Here is an 18,918-nt window from a genome sequence, read left to right as displayed (position 1 = left end):
AATAGTCTACTCATTTTCAATATTAAAATATGTTATTACCTTAATTAAGAATTGTTGATACATCCCTCTATCATCTGTGTGCGTGCACGTAAGCGCTGGAGCGCGCTGCGACGCTTCGATAGCATTTAGCTTAGCCCCATTCATTCAATGGTACCATTTAGAGATAAAGTTAGAAGTGACCAAACACATCAACGTTTTTCCTATTTAAGACGAGTAGTTATACGAGCAAGTTTGGTGGTACAAAATAAAACGTAGCGCTTTTCTAAGCGGATTTAAAAGAGGAACTATATTTTATGGCGTAATAGCACTTTTGGGAGTACTTTGACTCGCCTGAAAAGTCCGCTCCCCTTCTCACTCTCATAATTGGAGAGGGAGGGTGTTACTGCGCCGAGTCGAAGTACTCCCATAAGTGCTATTACGCCATACAATATAGTTCCTCTTTTAAATTCGCTTAGAAAAGTGCTACGTTTTATTTTGTACCACCAAACTTGCTCGTATAACTACTCGTCTTAAATAGGAAAAACGTTGATGTGTTTGGTCACTTCTAACTTTATCTCTAAATGGTACCATTGAATGAATGGGGCTAAGCTAAATGCTATCGAAGCGTCGCAGCGCGCTCCAGCAGTTACGTGCACGCACACAGATGATAGAGGGATGTATTAACAATTCTTAGTTAAGGTAATAACATATTTTAATATTGAAAATGAGTAGACTATTCCTTTAAAGGAACAGTATGTACGATTGTGCCCAAAACTGGTACTGCAATCACACAACTGGTGGCCAATACACAACATGACAACATAAACATCAGTTGAGGGCTGCAACTCCACTTTTTAAATGACAATATCCTGGCCGGACCACTGTTGTCAGTGATATAAGTATTTGAAATAAAAATGATTTCTTAATGTCTAGTGACATATCAGGGTCATTTTATGATTAATTGATATACATTTCTTACATACTGTTCCTTTAAGTATTAATCTTACAATGAATGTTTGATGTGGTGCTTGATTCTGTCTCTATTATAGGGGGAGGCAGGTCCTAAGGGTGATCCAGGTCCTTTTGAGTATGTTGAGCCTAACCCAGAAGACTATGTAAAAGGGGAAAAGGTAAATAAAATTACTTGCCTCATTTGCAGGCGATGGTGCTATGTTGCCTACTAAAGCCTTACCAGTGTGCACTACACTGTTTAGGAGAATAATTTTAGTATACTAATCTAAAAATAATCATGTGTATGTAGCAACATGATCTCACAAAGTTCCATGGGATAGTCACAGAATTTTTTTCTCATTTTTTGAGAATGCCACGGAAAAAGACAGTCTGTGGCAGGGCCACGGAAAAATGCGGAGATCCGCAAGAATGCCACGGAAAAACAAGCAAAAATCTCTGTGACTATCTCACGGAAATTTGTGAGATGTGGCTTGTATGTATTGGTATGTTTAAAATTGTGAGCTTTATGTTGTACGTGCATTTGAAGAACAATTTTCATTGTTTTCTTGTAGGGGAATAAAGGGGTAAAAGGAATGTGTGGATCACCTGGGGTAGAAGTGAGTATCTGTGTGTGCGTGCATCTATGTTTGTTAAACCTTAACCAAGGCTTGCAGGTTCAAGCTTTTTCATGCTGCCACATATAATATGTTGGTACATATAATGCAAGATATTAATTTCTCTGTATTATAGGGACTGATTGGGCCTCCAGCACAGAAAGGAGAGAAAGGCATTATTGGTTTGCCTGGACAAAGAGTAAGAATATTTAACATTATATATCGACTTATCCACTCCAAACCAAATGCTGTAACAATGAGCTCGTTTACATGCACCCTAATAATGCGATTATAATGGGATTTTGGCAATACTGCGATTATACCTTACCTCATGTAAACGCAATAATTCGATAAAAATAATGCGATTAAGCTCATAATCGCAGTAAAAGAGATGGCATACGCCGTTTATAATCGCAGTATGCGTCCATGTAAACGCTTTAATCGCATTTATACCGCACTAACTGAAGTGCGTGTGTGTGTTTTAGTCACGCGCCTTAAGCACAAATTCGTTTTAAACTTGACATTAGGAAGTTTTACATGAACTCTGCCAACACGACTCGCTGTCAGCAGTCTGCCTTCATCCAGAAACAGCTCAAATAACACGACAGCAGTGTATAAAACCTTTAAGGGACATTATAACGATATAACGATAAATATATTAGTGACCACATCATAATGATAACTTTCATGCTAATTCGCTCAACGAGCGCGGCATTACCTAATATTGGATATTTCTTGTAATAAAAACTTTTTTTGCAAAATTGTCACTGAATATGTAAGTATGCTGTTCTTGCATTTACACAGCGGGAAACCAGCAGATGTCCTCAACTCGCTGCATTTCGCGTAACTAAACAATGAATATAGTAGGTTGTGTAATAATATCTAACTTTTGGCGTAGTCAGTGTGGTAGAAAAAGCATTAAGTATGAATTTCACAGCAACTGCATCAGCTCTGGATACCTGAGGTAATTTTATGTTATAGACCTCAGCAATGAATGAGCTTTTCTAATAGATTTGATTGGCTGTCAATGGTTTATTGGTTATCATGTGCCAAAATCGCTATCGTTATAGTTGTTGTGTGAACTCTGCTATTATCTTTAATATAAAACAATTTTTAAAACTATATTTTTATATCGTTTTAATGTGAATGCCCTTTACATGCACTGTCATATTTCTATATTGATCACGGCACCGGATAATGAAATACATCCATAACAACGTGTTTGTAATTTAACGTAAGTAAATTAAAACAGTGGACCATATATGTGAGTTCATCATGTGTACTCTGCATTGGGCTATGTGTGAATAATCCGAAAATAAAAACTGCATGTAAACAGGAGTGAAGAGGTCATGTAAAATTCTTACTACGATTAAGACCTTACTCGCATTATTGGAAATAATCGCATTATTGGTGTGCATGTAAACGAGCTCAATTAGGTGCAACTGATCATAACACCCTAAACCAGCATCATAACATCCCATGTAAACAATCATAACAATTTATATCATCTGATCACAGCATTGCATGCCAACCAATCATAACATTCCAAATTATTTGATCATAACATCTCATCCCAGCCAATCATAACATTCCAAAACATCTGATCATAACATCCCATGCCCACCGATCATAACATTCCACACATCCGATCATAACATCCCATACCAGCCAATCAAAACATTGCAAATGATCTGATCATGACATCCCATACAAACCAATCATAACATTCCAAAACATCTGATCATAACTTTCCATGCGAACCAATCATAAAGTTTCAAATCATCAGATCATATAATCTCATACAAGCCAACCATAACATTGCAAGTTATCTGATAATAACAACTCATACCAGCCAATCATATCGTTGCAAATCGTCTGATCATGACATCCCATACCAACCAATCATAACTGGTTACCATCAGTGTTGTTTATGTAAAATGACATTGTAGAAGGATTGTAATGCAATTTCTTTTCTGAAATGATCATAGGGCATTCCTGGTTATCCTGGTCAAATAGGCATTCCAGGACCTAAGGTAAATCTTATTTCAAGTGTGTGTTTCTATGTATGTATGTATGTGCTCGTCTATGTGTGTGCATAAAAATATTAAACAATTGTTTTCTGCTTACACAGGGCGAGCGTGGAGAAAATGGTCTTCCTGGTCTTTATGGCAACCCAGGACTAAAGGTCAGACCCAATTTTCTGTGAAATGTACCACCTTTTGACTCTTGTCCATTGCATAAAGTGATATATTGATACCTGCAGTCTATAGTAATTCATTTACACGCACTGCTTATTTAAATGTGTGACAGGGATTCCCAGGTGATCCCGGACCTAAAGGAAATCCGGAGTATCTTTCCAACAATAAAAAAGGTGCAACGGGATGTTACTGAATTGACATTTAAAGGAACAGTATGTAAGACATTTACATCAATTAATCATAAAATGGCCCTGATATGTCACTAGACATTAAGAAATCATTTTCATTCAAATCCTTATATCACTGACAGCAGTGGCCCGGCCAGGATATTGGCATTTAAAAAGTGGAGTTGCAGCTCTCAACTGATGTTTATGTTGTCATGTTGTGTATTGGCCACCAGTTGTGTGATTGCAGTACCAGTTTTAGCCACAATCCTACATACTGTTCCTTTAAGTTTACATTGACATTGATTCAAAGGGTTTTGTTTCTCTTGTAGACATTTAATTTGTGGCACATTTGCATTCATGCTCTAGGACCGTTTGGAGATCCAGGCCCTCCTGGTGTTGCCGGACCACCTGGTGACAGAGGAATGATGGGTATACCCGGCCCACCTGGTGTTTTTGGATTGTCTGGAATAGGTGTGTGCCTGTGCATGTGTTTGTTCTAACTTTAAATAATGTTGTGTCTTCATCGCATATACACATTTGAACCATCATAGACCATGTATTTTCTTAGCTCTCTCTCTCATTGATTGTTCTGTTGTTAGGTGGGATGGGTGAACCGGGTCGCATGGGTCTCAATGGGCTCAAAGGAGAAAAAGGGGAAAGAGGAAGAATATACTCCGACACTCCAGATGGCACTCCAGGTAAGTAGATGCTACATATGTGTGACCCTGTCTGTGAAATCCAAACAGGCCCGGATTGGCATAACGACAACCGCACGTGAAAGGCCAATACAGATTGTTTATTAATTAACTGCGTGAAGGCAATAAGTTGCATAATCCAGCATTTTTAAAAATAATAATTATCAAAATAATTAAATACCGTATATACCTGAATATAAGACAAGGTTAAACATAGACTGAAAAATGGTGGGGTTGTCTGATATTCGCGATATAGACAAAATCACATGGAAACAGTAGAGGGCGCCAACAGGATAGATTAGATGTGTTTGATTTAAAGAAAATGGTTATTTTCTATCTATCTTCACAGTACCACAGTTACATACATACATGGGCCTACATAATTATTGCATTTTTGTTGAAAGGTTATTCATTTTTGTCACTCATTTATTAATTTCTGAACTAATTCATTGACCGAGTGCACTTTATTTTGTGACAAATTAATCCAAATATTTAATGAATGGTGTTAAAATGTTTTTCCAATGAAGTATCACTAGAATTTTCAAAAAAAAAATAGTTTCTGTTGAAAAACAGTTTTTTTCCACAAAATTAAGTCTGGAAATTGGGGGTCGTCTTATATTCAGGATTGTCTTATATTCGGGTATATACGGTACTTCTCAAAATAAAATATGTAACCATTATAGTTTGTCAGACGTGCGATGCGGAAAAAAGTAAATCACATAGTTAATCACGTGAGAGATTCCTCAATCATGTGAGCTATGCGGTCAGAGTAAAAGTATTTTAGAAAATGTATGCAATCTGGGCTTTTTTCAAATTCTCGGAAAAAATCGTCACATTTTTGTCTTACTTTGTGCCTCTCTTATTATTATGTTGTTAGGTCAGTTGAATGTTAAATCCAATCCATGTTCAGTAAAAATTATTTGATGCAGAAATAAACTAGCTAATAGGCCAACTGTATAGTATTGCATACAAGTGTTTAATAATGGTATCGGCCAATAGTTGTCTGTTTAAATCTGTAAAATAATCTAAAAATCATATTGGTGCATCCTTAATATCAGGGGTTATTTATTGAAATGCATTATTTGGGACAATACAGTATAATAAAAGTAAATATTATTTTTATTATTTTTCTACCAGGGGAACCTGGGAAACGGGGTCCTCCGGGACCTAAAGGAAATCGAGGAAATGCTGGCCCTCCTGGTGAGGAGTTTCTCTTACATTTTATTTATTCCCTTTATTTTACATCATGTCCTAACCAGTAATAAATATGAGCTTCAGTAAATGTCTTGCTGCATCACACCGGATAACCTTGCCCACACTGAAATCTCATTTGTCCAAAATCTGCATAATATTTATATATGCAAGGCAGTTGTGGCCTATTGGTTAGAAAGTCCTAGTTTGAGGTTGCTAGTTTGAGTCTCATGGCCAGCAGGTTGCGACTGTGATGCCCTTGAGCAAGGCACAGGTCCCCCATTGCTCTCTGGACATTGCAGTTATAGGTGCCCACTGCTCCGGTGTGTGTGTTTGTGTGACTTGCAGTGCGTGTGTTCACTACTCATTGGGTTGTGTTAAATGTGGAGGTCACATTTTGAGTATGAAAATACTTGACAATCACTTTACTTTATTAAGTTGAACATTAAATGTGTTCTGTTTGGCTGCATCACACAGTATTTTTGTAGCTCAATTGGTAGACCATCGTATTAGCAGTGCAAAATGTTATGGGTTCAATTCGCAGAGAACACGCATGCACTGTAAGTCACTTGTACACAATGTAAAAAATGTATTTGATATTTGCATAATTAAAAAAAAAATTGCTTTAGTACGTACTTATGAAAAAAAAATTATGTCCATCCAATTGAAAGACTATACCATTGATTACCAATGGAAAAGATTCATAGATTTGGCAACTACTTACATAGTTTACTAATCCATAGTGCATTTGTTAACCTTTAAGATGTCTTGTTTATGATTGTCTGTCTTTTATGTTGGTTTGTAATTGACATTAGTATTAGTAAAACAATTTGCATGTTAAGTAGAGAACTACTAACTTAGTTTAATTGTGTTGACATTATTGATAATGTACATATGTGTCCATATCAATGAAGTCAATCTATGTTTTTCAAAGCATGTCATCATTTTCTGTTTGCCTGCTTTTATGTTGTCATTGTCCGACCTGTTTGGTGTCATCACTGTTTGTCTCATCATGTGTGTCGAGTCTACAGGTTGTGGTGAGCACAACTTTTTACCTGTCAATATATTTTTATACAGCACATTACTGTGTCAGCATGTGTAACAAAATGTTTAAATACTCATACAGTATAACTAAGTGTGAGGTTATGCCATTATTACAATACAATAAACAATAATTTACAATATATCTACAATCAATACATGGTGCTGAGACTGTATGTCTTTATCACAGGACATTTTTGCATTCCTGGTGAGCGAGGAGAATTGGGTGGGCCTGGTGACAGAGGACCTGCGGGGATAAAAGGTGTCAAGGGACGAAAAGGTGAGTTTTGACACATGAACACATCATCCTATACAGTATTCATATGCTTTATGTTTTATAGTTATTTTTTGTTATATTGGTATGATGTGGTTTTATTAATATTTTTTATTCTTTTGTATTTTTTCTGTGGAAATCCTCATAATAATAGGAATGTCTTGCTTGGAGCTGTCCGTGGTTCTGATTACTTTGGTGTCTTTTTATCCAGAAAGCTGTGCATAGTGTGTATTGATGTCCTTTAGGAGGCAGCAAAACGTCTTCTCCAAGTTGAAGCACATGTGCCTACTGTATGTTCCTCTTTGTGTTCCTTCAGGTCCAGATGGGGGTTGTGCTTGTGAACCCAGTGGTGATCAACCTGGCGATCCTGGCCCTTCAGGATTACCAGGTCTCCCTGGTAATCCCGGGAGACCGGGCCTCCAAGGTCCTACCGGTGATCCGGGTCCTTTTGGCTTGAGGGGTGTAAATGGTGCAGCAGTATGTAAACCCCTTTGTGTGCACGCTCATATGTCCATTTTATGTGCGTTTCTTAAAATTTCGTTCTGTGTGACAGGGTCCCAGAGGTGTCCAAGGTCCCAGAGGATTAAAAGGAGAGAAAGGGGATTTTGTGATGATAAACATAAAGGGTCAGATGTGTTTTTTGTTATTTTTAAATATTTGAATGAATTCACCCATCAGTCCAACTTATTCTTTCTGCGTGTTTTTCGAAGGGGAGAAGGGTAACATTGGTCCTAGTGGAGCGCCTGGGAACCCAGGATATAGCGGAAAGACAGGGGCTGATGGGAAAATGGGCAGTCCTGGAGATCCTGGACCTGTGGTCAGTCACCTTATGTTACTCTGTATTATTCAGTGACATTAAAATATGGGTGTGCTACAGATGATGGCACATACTGTAAAAGGTTGAACTGATAGGCAGATGACATTAAAAATCCTAAATTCAGGGAATGGTCATTGTTTGCATATTCATGAGATTTTAAAAAGTTTATTCATTCATGCTTGTGTGTTTAGAGCAATTTGGTCTTTCATCCACTAGATGGCATAATTTTTCAGGTTGTGCATATATACTGTAGCAATTCCATTACATTTTTGCATTTTAGAGACGCTTTTATTTAAAGTTATTTACAGTGCATTTAATCAATACATATCTTTTATCAGTATGTGCGTTCCTTGCATCGAACCCAGGACCTTTGTGTTGCTAACTCAATGCTCTGTCTAAAAACATATCTAGTGCCTTAGTGTACATTACCATAGCAATGCCCACAGCATCCTAATATTGCTGACTACTTTTTAGGTTTTGCATCGGCAATGTTGTTTATTGTTCCTTTAAATACATTTGGTACAGATTGTATTCAACAATCGTGACCTAATACTCAAAATTAATGTAAACTAACATTTAGGGACCATTGCACCATCTAGTGGCTGCTTACATAACTGTCAGCATAAATTTTTTTTATTTTTTTGTGGGTAAAATGGTTTGAAAGTGAAGTTATTTTTGTAGCGTTGTACACATCAGACTGTTTATTCACTTAGTCATTAAAACGTTTGGTTTTCCAGGGAGATAATCTTTTTGGTTTGCCGGGTGATCGAGGATTTCAAGGTTTATTTGGAGCAAAGGGTGCCAGAGGTCAAACTGGTCCTGCTGGCCCTGGTATTATGGGGTCGGTTGGGCGTCGAGGCCAACAGGGAGACCCGGGGCCCGAAGGCCAAATGGGGCCCCCTGGTCCTAAAGGAACCAGTGGTAAGGGTCACAATGCTATATTAATAACCCTTATAACACTGATTAATATAACGTAGCATTAGATTTGGTATCTTACACACCCAACTTAGAAACCAAAAAAAAAAACATATGATGAAAAAAATTACTTACATGCCACCAAAACACTCGTTCATCAATAGCTCTCTGGAAAAACATTATACATTTCCAATAATTTGCGGGAGATCGTCTTTTCAGCATCATCTTTTGGATGCTCAACCTTGTGCAACAATGTAAACAATCCGTGTTACAACTAATCCCGTGTTAGTTTTTGCCCCGCCCACCCCTATATTAATAATGCATAGATGTTTGTTCAAAACGTTTTGAAGGATACTTACTATTTTTTTTTAAATAGGCAGCACACTACCCTGTGCTCGTGCCCCACCTGGAATCCGTGGTAACAAAGGACAGCTTGGTTTTCCAGGTATAATGTTTAAAATATTTGTTTTTTTATTAAAACAATCATAGGCAGAACTTTAAACATTTATATGTTTTTGCAGGTAGTAAAGGAAGGCCTGGAGATCCGGGTTTTAAAGGGCAAGTGGGACCAAATGGTCCCAAGGGCGAGAAAGGGGACCCTGGAGATTATAGCAGTAATGGTATAAGAGGTAAATATAAAGAAAAACACAAAATGCTTTATGTGAGGGATAATGTATAGGCAGCAGGATGTATCGCAGAAATAAGCTCCGATATTGTGATCTTGTTTTTCATAGGTCCAGTGGGATACATTGGAGATCCAGGTGACACCGGCTCTGACGGTGACAGTTTTGACGGCTCAGATGGTATACCTGGCAATCCTGGACCCCAGGGTCTTAAAGGGTCTTTAGGAGACTCACTTGTTGGGGCTCCCGGACCAATAGGGTCCCGTGGGCTTGATGGAAGACCGGGCCCCAAAGGTGTCCCTGGACCACCAGGACCAGTTGGATTGGAGGGTACAACATTTCACCAAACAGCAGAGTTTAAAATGATGCTGGTATTTGTGATAATTCATTGATATAACAATGCTTGTATTTCTGCAGGTATATTGGGTATTCCTGGATCTCCTGGTAAAAAAGGGCCAAGGGGATTAGATGGTAAAATGGGATCACCTGGTCGCCCAGGCACCAGACCAGAGCGATGTGATGGAGGAGACCCTGGTCCACCTGGCCAGACCGGACCACCTGGGTACGCTGGCAGGCAAGGTGAGTAGAAGCTGCTTTAACACTAAAATGTTTTACCTGTGAAGAAATTAAATTTGGTATAGGGGCACTTTCTGATAACAAAACTCTAGGGGGAGATTTTGGTTGAGATGGATTATAAAGTTGCTTTGCATGTGTGTGCACATGTGTTAGGCTCTCCTGGAGAAAAAGGGTCACCTGGTGAATTAGGACCTGCAGGTGTTGGAGCCAAAGGACGCCCAGGTTGCCCTGGTACCCCAGGCTCTCCAGGATTCCCTGGACTTCAGGGGCCTCCAGGACCAACAGGGAACGATGGAATTCCTGGAAGTAATGGAGTAAAGGGTAAAATGTTTTGGATGCTAGAAAGTAGAATTCCGAGGATCACGTGATTCCGATCAATAAACATCATGTTCTCTTGTAAGGTTTGCCTGGATATCCCGGACAAAATGGCTGTGTTGGCAACCCAGGAATGACTGGCCCTCCAGGGCCCCCTGGACCAAAAGGATTAAATGGGCTCGATGGGAATCCAGGTTACCCAGGGGAAAATGGATACAAGGGCCAGAAAGGTATTTTTAAACATAAAACCATATTTTGCCAAGATCATAAGTTAGGGTGTATACCAAATGTGTTTTGAATTTTTGTGTATTGCAGGATCCATAGGACCTCCAGGACCTCCGGGAGAAACCATCACAGTTCCAGTGAAGGGCCCGGTTGGGCCACCAGGACGTCATGGAGGGATTGGTTTCACTGGGGAAAGAGGTCAAATAACCAATCACACCTGTAATAAAAATCTAAATCTGACAGAATTAGTCATGTTTAAAGCAGATGTCAAATGCAAACATCAAGCAGAATATTTCCACTTTTGTATGCTAGTTTTGTTCTGGTCTGATGCACCAGCATAGCATCTTTAAATCTTTTCATTTCTGTTCCTACATTGAATGAAGAATATGAACAGATATAAATGAAGTTGTTGTTATAATCCACACCATCACCAGAACTTAATTTTTTTATATTTCAGGTGATAAGGGTACACCAGGTCCCCCCGGACAGCCAGGCTATCCAGGACTTAATGGACCTCCTGGGTTTGAAAGTGGCAGTCGGGGACCACCAGGTATCCCTGGAGAGCCAGGTAAGCCTGGAAGACGCGGGCGTCCTGGGCCAGCGGGCATTGTGGGATATTCTGGCCAAAGCGGCGAACCAGTGAGTAGATAACTTATTTTAAGTCACATCAGTTATTTTTTCGAGTTTTTAGTGGATACAAAATAAATAACGTACATGAAACGGATATAATAAATAAATGATGTGAAAAGCCCATAAATGTAAATGTTGTAGGGTGACCCTGGATTGACTGGTATGGCTGGAACTCCCGGTTTCCCAGGAAACGATGGACTTAAAGGTACAATACTCAGATCTGACCTGGCCTGTATATAATCAAGTTACAGAGTGTAGTATATGCACAATGTTTGTATATTTAATATAATGCACATGTTAAATCTCTAATGTACAACACCTCTCTGTGCTGTCCTGAGCAGGTGATAAAGGTGAATCCACCGGTGAACCAGGACCACCCGGTGCGAGAGGCCCATCTGGAGAAGACGGATCGCCAGGTGTGAATTTCTTAATTTTGATATATACATGTGTGTCGGCTTATGTATTACGTTTGTCTTTGTTTAATTGGTGTAGAGGTCAGCACTGATGTTCATCTGTCCTACTTTTATTTGGAAACAAGCATCATAGATTTAAGCTTCATGTATTGTAATAGAAACACCTTTCTCTCCAAAGCATCATCTGGTCTGAAGGGAGATCCGGGAGACCCTGGCTATCAGGGGCCAAATGGACCCTGTGGTCTGGCAGGACCACCTGGTAGTACAGGTCTGGCTGGATATCCAGGTGAAATATTCATCAGTAACCAAATAGTCCATGCTCTAATAATAGCCATATTGGGTTCAATCTAAAATACCATTTAAAAATAATGGTAGGTCTGTCCCCGAAATAGCCATCTATCTATATCTATATATGAAGAGTTTCGTTGCAAAACGAGATAACCACCGTTTTTTTAATTGTTCAGAAATCTCGTTTTTTGGTTGTGCATTCCAATTAATTTCAATTCAACTGCAGTTGGTTTGTTTTGATTTAAACCTTTAAAACTTAAAAAATAAATGATAAAAATCATTTCTTTAGACTTCCTTACTACAGATAGGAAAGTATTTGTCATAAAAACACTTTTTCAAATGGTATCACTTCTTTTAGGTGTGGTTGGACCCCCAGGTCCATGCGGAAAGCATGGTCCGGAAGGCCCTCCGGGGCCTCCTGGTGCACCAGGCCCTAAAGGAAACATAGGAAACCCTGGCCTCAGAGGTTTGAATACTTAAATAATTTACAGCCAAATTGTATATGCGTCTAATTTAAAACTATATAAAAATACTGTATGTCTGTTGTTCACTTACAGGACCTTCGGGGCAACCGGGGCTCCATGGGCTAAATGGCCTGAAGGGGATCAAGGGTGAAATTGGGTCCCGGGGTGAGTAAAATTTCCATTGGAGAAGGGGTTTAGGTTAGGGACTTGTTTAAGCTGAAGAGCATCCTTCTGCGATTAGGAAGATATTTGCATTGTGTTGTCAGGGCTCAGGGTGTAAAGTTTTGTTATAACGTGTTTGAAATATATTCATGCTTCTATTTCTCTCTCTTTTGTTCTCTTTTAGGGTTAAGTTTAAAGGGTGACGAAGGACCTACAGGGCCAACAGGAGATAGGGGTATTCGAGGGGATCCAGGGTTGCAAGGCACATCACAACCAGGTATCCCTGGTCCTAGAGGACAGCATGGGGTTCAAGGTACGTCCAGCGCATAGACTTCTGAACTCTTTGAGGAGACTGAGGGCAGTTGATTAAAACGAAAGATTAGGGTTTTATTCCATTTAAGTTTAGGAGAGCCTGTTTTACTGATAAGGGACATATAGTGAAAATCAGATTTTTCCATGTTTAAGTGCTATAATTGGGTCCCCAGTGCTTTTATCAACTTAGAAAATGTTAAAAAGATCAACCCAGTAACTTAGTTTTGGTAAACCATTCTCTGCAAGCATGTGAAAAAATAGGTAATTGAAATTTGGCTCCCCTTGTGATGTCAGAAGGGGATAATACCGCCCCTTAATCTGCACTGTCCAACCACCGCACTGCCATTTAGTGCAGAGAGAGAGAGAAAAACTAATTGACACAAATGAGTTTCAATTTTAACTAGAAAATGCACTTCCGGAGGAACCGCAAAAGTGTGCTTGCTCTGGTGCGGTCACTAACGTGATTTGTGAAATGTAAAATTTTAGAATGTTTTTTATCTTGTGCATCCTCGCATTGGAGTCCCAAGTTCATGTACAAAGTTTGGTTTCAATACGTGAAAGCATTCCTGACACACACACACACACAGAAATGTATACAGGCTTGTAACCAGGGGTGCTTCCAGCATTTAAGGACATCCGGGGCTTAGCACAGACCATTTTATGTAAATACAGGGATAGCTAGCTAGCCTAGAACCAACTATAACGGCTGTGCTGCACATGTTCAGGGTTCGACATTAAGGCTTGTCCGGGACAAGTGGATTTTTTGTAGTACAAGTGTAAGAAAAAATTAGTTGTCCGACTCCTCTATGAAAAATCCCTTGCTCTGCCACTGATTAGCAAAACACAAAAAATACATTATATTATAAAACTTTACCTGGACAAGTGACTTTTGTGCATGGACAAGTGAAACACAAATTTACTTGTCCGAAGGACAAGTTCCTCAAAAAGTTAATGTCAAGCCCTCAGTGTTTTCTTATTACATTTTTTTTAGAATTGTAATTTAAATAATTTTAATTTTTGAGTGAACAATCCCTTTAAAGTGCCATATTTTCACACACTAATTTTGTACATAATATACCAAAAATCCTTTAGTACTTAAGATAATCTTAAAAACATGAGACTTAAAGGTGCAGTGTGTAAATTTTAGCGGCATCTAGTGGTGAGGTTCCAAATTGCAACCAAAAGCTCAGTTCACAGCTCACCCCTCGCTTTTGAAATGCATAGAGAAGCTACGGTAGCCACCACAGGACAAACATGTCGTGATTTTGTCCATTAAGACTGTAGAAACATGGTGGCACAAAATGCCGACTTCCATGTAAGGGGACCCTCTGTGTATGTAGATAAAAACATCTCATTCTAAAGTAATAAAAACATAACGGCCATATGAAAGGTCTTTATACACCCCTGATAATATAGTTTTGTATATTATTTTGCATTTCTGTCAAGAGATCCTTCTAAAAATTACACACTGCACCTTTAATGTAGGCCAGAGTTCACGTCACAAAAAGCAGCAGATATAAGCTGCATTTTATTGATCATAAGCTCATTTTTAAAATAAGCGATAGGAAAGAGCGACAGCAGCACTGATAGCCTAATATCGTTTCATTTCTTTACTATTTATGAATATGATTGTGTGTTGAGCGTCTACGACAGGGCTATTCAATTAGTTTGTCATGAGGGCCAGAGATATATCAGTGATGATGACTACATATACATTTAAACATACTCATGTTGTATTTTGAAACTGCATAACAACAAAATAAGTGCATTGTACAATATACTTTTTCTACAAACATGTATTTTCAAACTGCATACAACAAAACTTGTGCATTGTAATATGACCAAGTAGGCTTTATCTACATCCAGACATGTTTGTATTTTGTATTTTAAAACTGCATAACAACAGTGCATTGTAAATAAGAGCCATATCTACTCACTTAAGTACACATAACCAAAAGTTTATAATATGGAACATAAAATTGTTTTATGCAGTTTTTTGTCAAAGCTTATTATTTCACAACCCTTTATTTAAACTACAACCGCCATCTTAATAACTGGCAAACATTAGGCTAGCTTCTAATAAGAGAAATTATACTTTTAGATTTCATCAGGGCAGTAAAATCAGGTGTATGTTTGTCAGCGCGATACGCATACAGTGGTGCAGGTGCTGGGCTGTGAGCGATGGCCGATTAACTTACTCGTTTAAATTGCATTCTTTTGTGAGAACGATGACTTGCATAATATTTGAGCCTTTGCTGTATGAGCAAGCACAGAGAAAACATTCGCGTCTGGAGATAACTGTAGTTACAGTCCCGAGTAAACAAGTAGATGTGATGTTTTCAGCACTCGGATTAAAACTCAACACTGAATGGCTGCAGAGACGGAGTCTCCATTGACTGTGGCGTTGACTAATGAATATGGATGATCTCTGTTCTTCTCTTCAATGGAGCGGGGCGTGGCTCTTTATAAATAATGCAGTAACATGAGAGACGGTACATCTCCCTCTTTTAATACAGTTAACAACGAAGTACAATATTTGTTTTCGATTTCACTTACACCATTTAAAAGCAGACATTCCAAGCATTATGTAGACATTTATCTTTTGTTTCTATGAAAACAATTCGTTAAGTTACAGCTCATTTTTCTGACGTGTTTCTGAAAGGACGTCACTAAGAGAGAGAACAAACGCGCATTATGTTTATTTTCTTAATTTTGCGAAAAGCACAACATTCTGTTTTTAATGGGAGTGGACAGAAAAAACACTAGACACTTTAACGTTTTAAATGATGTATAAATCATATCTGTAAGTCCAAAATCAGCAGAGTTATCTAAGTCTCTTTGCGGAGTGATTGAAAAATAAAGATTTTGCGGCGCCCGCGCCTCTGTCGACCCAGACTGTGAAATTAATGATAAAAGAAAATATTTCCCTCAGTGATTGACAGCATAATGCAATCAATCGTGTTCCCGTTCAACAGTAGCTATGCATACGATTTAGATATATGTATCTTCTTACCTGAAGATCATGTAAATGGCATATACGCAGTCTTCTGGCAAAAGCTGTGTTTTTAAATGTGTCATACATTTCTGAAAGTCATGACTGTTTAAATACACTTGGCATCACATGCATGATTTAAGGTAAAGTGACACTTTTTCGCGTCAATTCACAATCATTTAAATCATGCAGCTGTCATATAGCCGAAGCCAAACGATCACGCGAGCGAGGACGCGATACTGACGCGAGCGAAACTAATACGTTTACAATGTATTACATTGATGAAAAGGGGAATTAAACTTGTCGTGCCATATATCACTGAAATAAAAGAAAGGGATTAAAATATGTCTGAATCATATAATTCCTACCTGTATGTGAAAATGCACGTTCTCCAGAGAGCTCGCGTTGATTCAAGCATTCAGAATATAAAATCCATTTGCAGTTTTGCGTCCGAAACCGCATACTGTATAGTGAATAAGATGAAGTTTACGATTCTAAAAATATGTATCCAGGAATCTGTCCATATACGATACGAAGCTTGGGTGGCAGCCGAGGTTACTGAGTCCTCCAGGGCTCGCAGCAGAGTCTGAGGCTGCCGCCTCTTCTCCGGGCTTCTCTGCTTTCTCTTCCTCAGCTCTTCGCTGTATTGTGGCTCTTAAAGGAACACCCGATTCTCTCAACAGCTCTTCTAAATTCCATTTTGCCATTTAAACCTTAAAACTACATCCCGCCATTGTTATTCAAACTTTTCCACGGAGCAATAGCCTGTTAGCTTAGCTTCTAAAGATGGCTGCCGCTATCTTTACTTTCTGTCTAAAAAACACGTTTGAACGTAAAGGCTGCCCTCTACTGGTAAAGGCTAATGACATTTTTATTTTTACACAGGTTTTAATTGGACATTTTAAAGTGAAAATAACATAATATAGACATGTTACTGCAATGTTTTTTTATCTTGGGCATCTTCACATTGGAGTAAAGAGTTCATATAAAAATTTTGGTTAATAAATGTTACAGACATATTGAGATTTGAACTACTTCCTGTTTTGGCGGCGTTGACGCACATTTAGTTTGGGCTGTGGCGCGCAAACGCTTCCGAAAATCAAAAATCCTTCTAGTAACTTTTGTGAGGCTCGGTCCAAGGATCGCGTACGTGGAATTTCATGAAGTTTGGACAAAATTTGTGACCTGTGAAACTTTTTTAAGGTTTTGTGTTCTTTCCAATATGGCGGCCGAACGACATGGATCTGTGACTTCATCCTCTCAAGCAACTTACACCGGTACTGCCCGAACATTTTAAAGTTTGAACGGTGTCTCTGCGTCAAACGGTCTGGTCGCTAGAGCTGGCCAAAAAAATCTACCCGGGAAAAATAATAATAAAACTTAAGAAGAACAATAAGTGTGCTTTTGCAAGCACACTTAATAAACCACCGTTATGGCAATCAGTGTTTGCATTTTATCAGCTCATTTGCATTTAACTCATTCACCGCCAGCCTTTTTGAGAAAAGTTGCCCATCTGCATTTTTGTGATTTTAACAAAAGTTTCACAAAATTCCTTGCAGGAAAAATTATCTTCTATAAATATATAAACATACAAATATATAAAATTAAAGAACACACCCTCTGCTTTCAAACAAACAATAAACAAACAAACAAACAAAATGGGGAAAAAACGTTTCATTATATATTTACTTTTTCCACTTAATTTAACCACTGAAATATCGATATTTCTCTTCAAAAATACAACATTTTGAGCAAAAAGCTTTAAAAATTGCGTTTTTGTAAAGGAATTTATGTTAGAGATCAGACTCAGAATGACTATCAAACATAAAGGCAGTTAAAATCAATCATTAAATCTTTTTAAATTCCGTTTTTGATAAATTTGGTTTGGCGCCATCTGGTGGATAAAAGCGGTATTACACTTTCACTTTGAAATTCGTCCAGAAAGGCATATTTATTAGTTAAATATTAACACATAATTGTCGAGATAACTCGTCAATGGTGGTGAATGAGTTAAAAGGACACACCCAAAAATGCCACGTTTTGCTCATACCTACAAAGTGACCAATTTAGCATGTTAAAATAAATCATCTAGATGGTATTTTGAGCTAAAACTTCACATACGTACTCTGGCGACACCAAAGATTTATTTTACATCTTAAAAGTCTTGTGAAATGTCCCCTTTAACTCTTTCCCCGCCATTGACGAGTTATCTCGTTAATCTGCAATACCGCTATTATCTTCCGCAACTTATAAAAACCGGAAGTATTGCCTTAGGGCAAACAGCTGTATGTCCGTGTATGTTTTAAAGATCGCTCTGCATCTGATCTCTATCAAAAGTCCTTCACAAAAATGGAATTATCTCAGCTTTTTGCTCAAAATTTGGTGCTTTTGATGAAACCTACCAATTTTTGAGAGGTGATAAAAACAGAACACATGAAGGTAGGATGAAACGGATTTTTTTTTGTTTGAAAGCAGAGGGTCTGTTCTTTTATTTCATATATTGTATGTTTATATATTTAAAAAGGAGCATGTTCTGGAAGGCATTAAACTTTTGTGAAAATCATGAAAAATGCTGGCGGTGAAAGAGTTAAGGGAGCTCACATTAAATACAAAAGCTGTTGTCTGTTTTGTAATTATTCCATTGCATGGTGGTTTTGCACAGTACTTTATATGTATAAATAAATAATTACTTTTCTCTTTGTGTCTACAGGAGACCCTGGTGTAACAGGTCCTCCAGGTTTACTTGGCGAGGAATGTAAAAAGCATGTACCTGGACAATATGGAGAACCGGGTTACCCTGGAACAGATGGACCACCAGGTGTGTTTTTTTTTTGTAAAATTATTTATAATAAATAAATAAATGTTTGCGTTACGTTAGCTTTGTGATTCCAGGGCTCATCGGAGAGATGGGAGAGCCAGGCAGCGTGTTCACAATTCGTGGTGATGAAGGTGACCCAGGCCCCCCCGGGCCACCGGGTTATAAGGGAGCTAAAGGGTACAGTGGACTCAGTGGCCGCCCAGGATATCAGGGCCCAGAAGGTCCAAAAGGTAATTAAAAAAAATATTACACATAAAA

At 38.4% G+C, this 18,918-nt stretch overlaps 1 protein-coding gene across 2 annotated transcripts in view; it reads left to right on the top strand.

Annotated features, from left to right (window-relative positions):
• Positions 1–18,918, top strand: part of col4a4 (collagen, type IV, alpha 4) — a 65,475-nt gene that overhangs the window by 41,615 nt on the left and 4,942 nt on the right. For both annotated transcript variants that reach the window (XM_073863549.1, XM_055197092.2), the window contains 30 exons: positions 1,029–1,109; positions 1,503–1,547; positions 1,681–1,743; positions 3,533–3,577; positions 3,676–3,729; positions 3,855–3,915; positions 4,276–4,380; positions 4,509–4,607; positions 5,742–5,804; positions 7,027–7,116; positions 7,427–7,587; positions 7,664–7,736; positions 7,821–7,927; positions 8,665–8,848; positions 9,219–9,287; positions 9,364–9,471; positions 9,577–9,795; positions 9,883–10,044; positions 10,195–10,362; positions 10,443–10,586; positions 10,672–10,779; positions 11,039–11,220; positions 11,353–11,416; positions 11,553–11,627; positions 11,803–11,910; positions 12,271–12,378; positions 12,470–12,541; positions 12,723–12,851; positions 18,553–18,660; positions 18,735–18,890. In XM_073863549.1, coding sequence (XP_073719650.1) covers positions 1,029–1,109; positions 1,503–1,547; positions 1,681–1,743; positions 3,533–3,577; positions 3,676–3,729; positions 3,855–3,915; positions 4,276–4,380; positions 4,509–4,607; positions 5,742–5,804; positions 7,027–7,116; positions 7,427–7,587; positions 7,664–7,736; positions 7,821–7,927; positions 8,665–8,848; positions 9,219–9,287; positions 9,364–9,471; positions 9,577–9,795; positions 9,883–10,044; positions 10,195–10,362; positions 10,443–10,586; positions 10,672–10,779; positions 11,039–11,220; positions 11,353–11,416; positions 11,553–11,627; positions 11,803–11,910; positions 12,271–12,378; positions 12,470–12,541; positions 12,723–12,851; positions 18,553–18,660; positions 18,735–18,890 — 3,211 coding nt within the window. The remainder of the gene's footprint in view (positions 1–1,028; positions 1,110–1,502; positions 1,548–1,680; positions 1,744–3,532; positions 3,578–3,675; positions 3,730–3,854; positions 3,916–4,275; positions 4,381–4,508; positions 4,608–5,741; positions 5,805–7,026; positions 7,117–7,426; positions 7,588–7,663; positions 7,737–7,820; positions 7,928–8,664; positions 8,849–9,218; positions 9,288–9,363; positions 9,472–9,576; positions 9,796–9,882; positions 10,045–10,194; positions 10,363–10,442; positions 10,587–10,671; positions 10,780–11,038; positions 11,221–11,352; positions 11,417–11,552; positions 11,628–11,802; positions 11,911–12,270; positions 12,379–12,469; positions 12,542–12,722; positions 12,852–18,552; positions 18,661–18,734; positions 18,891–18,918) is intronic.

The sequence above is a fragment of the Misgurnus anguillicaudatus genome, chromosome 24 (genome assembly GCF_027580225.2).
Source record: "Misgurnus anguillicaudatus chromosome 24, ASM2758022v2, whole genome shotgun sequence".
NCBI classification, from domain to species: domain Eukaryota; kingdom Metazoa; phylum Chordata; class Actinopteri; order Cypriniformes; family Cobitidae; genus Misgurnus; species Misgurnus anguillicaudatus.
Note: the sequence above shows the minus strand (reverse complement) of the source record. Positions and strands in the feature narration are given on the sequence as shown.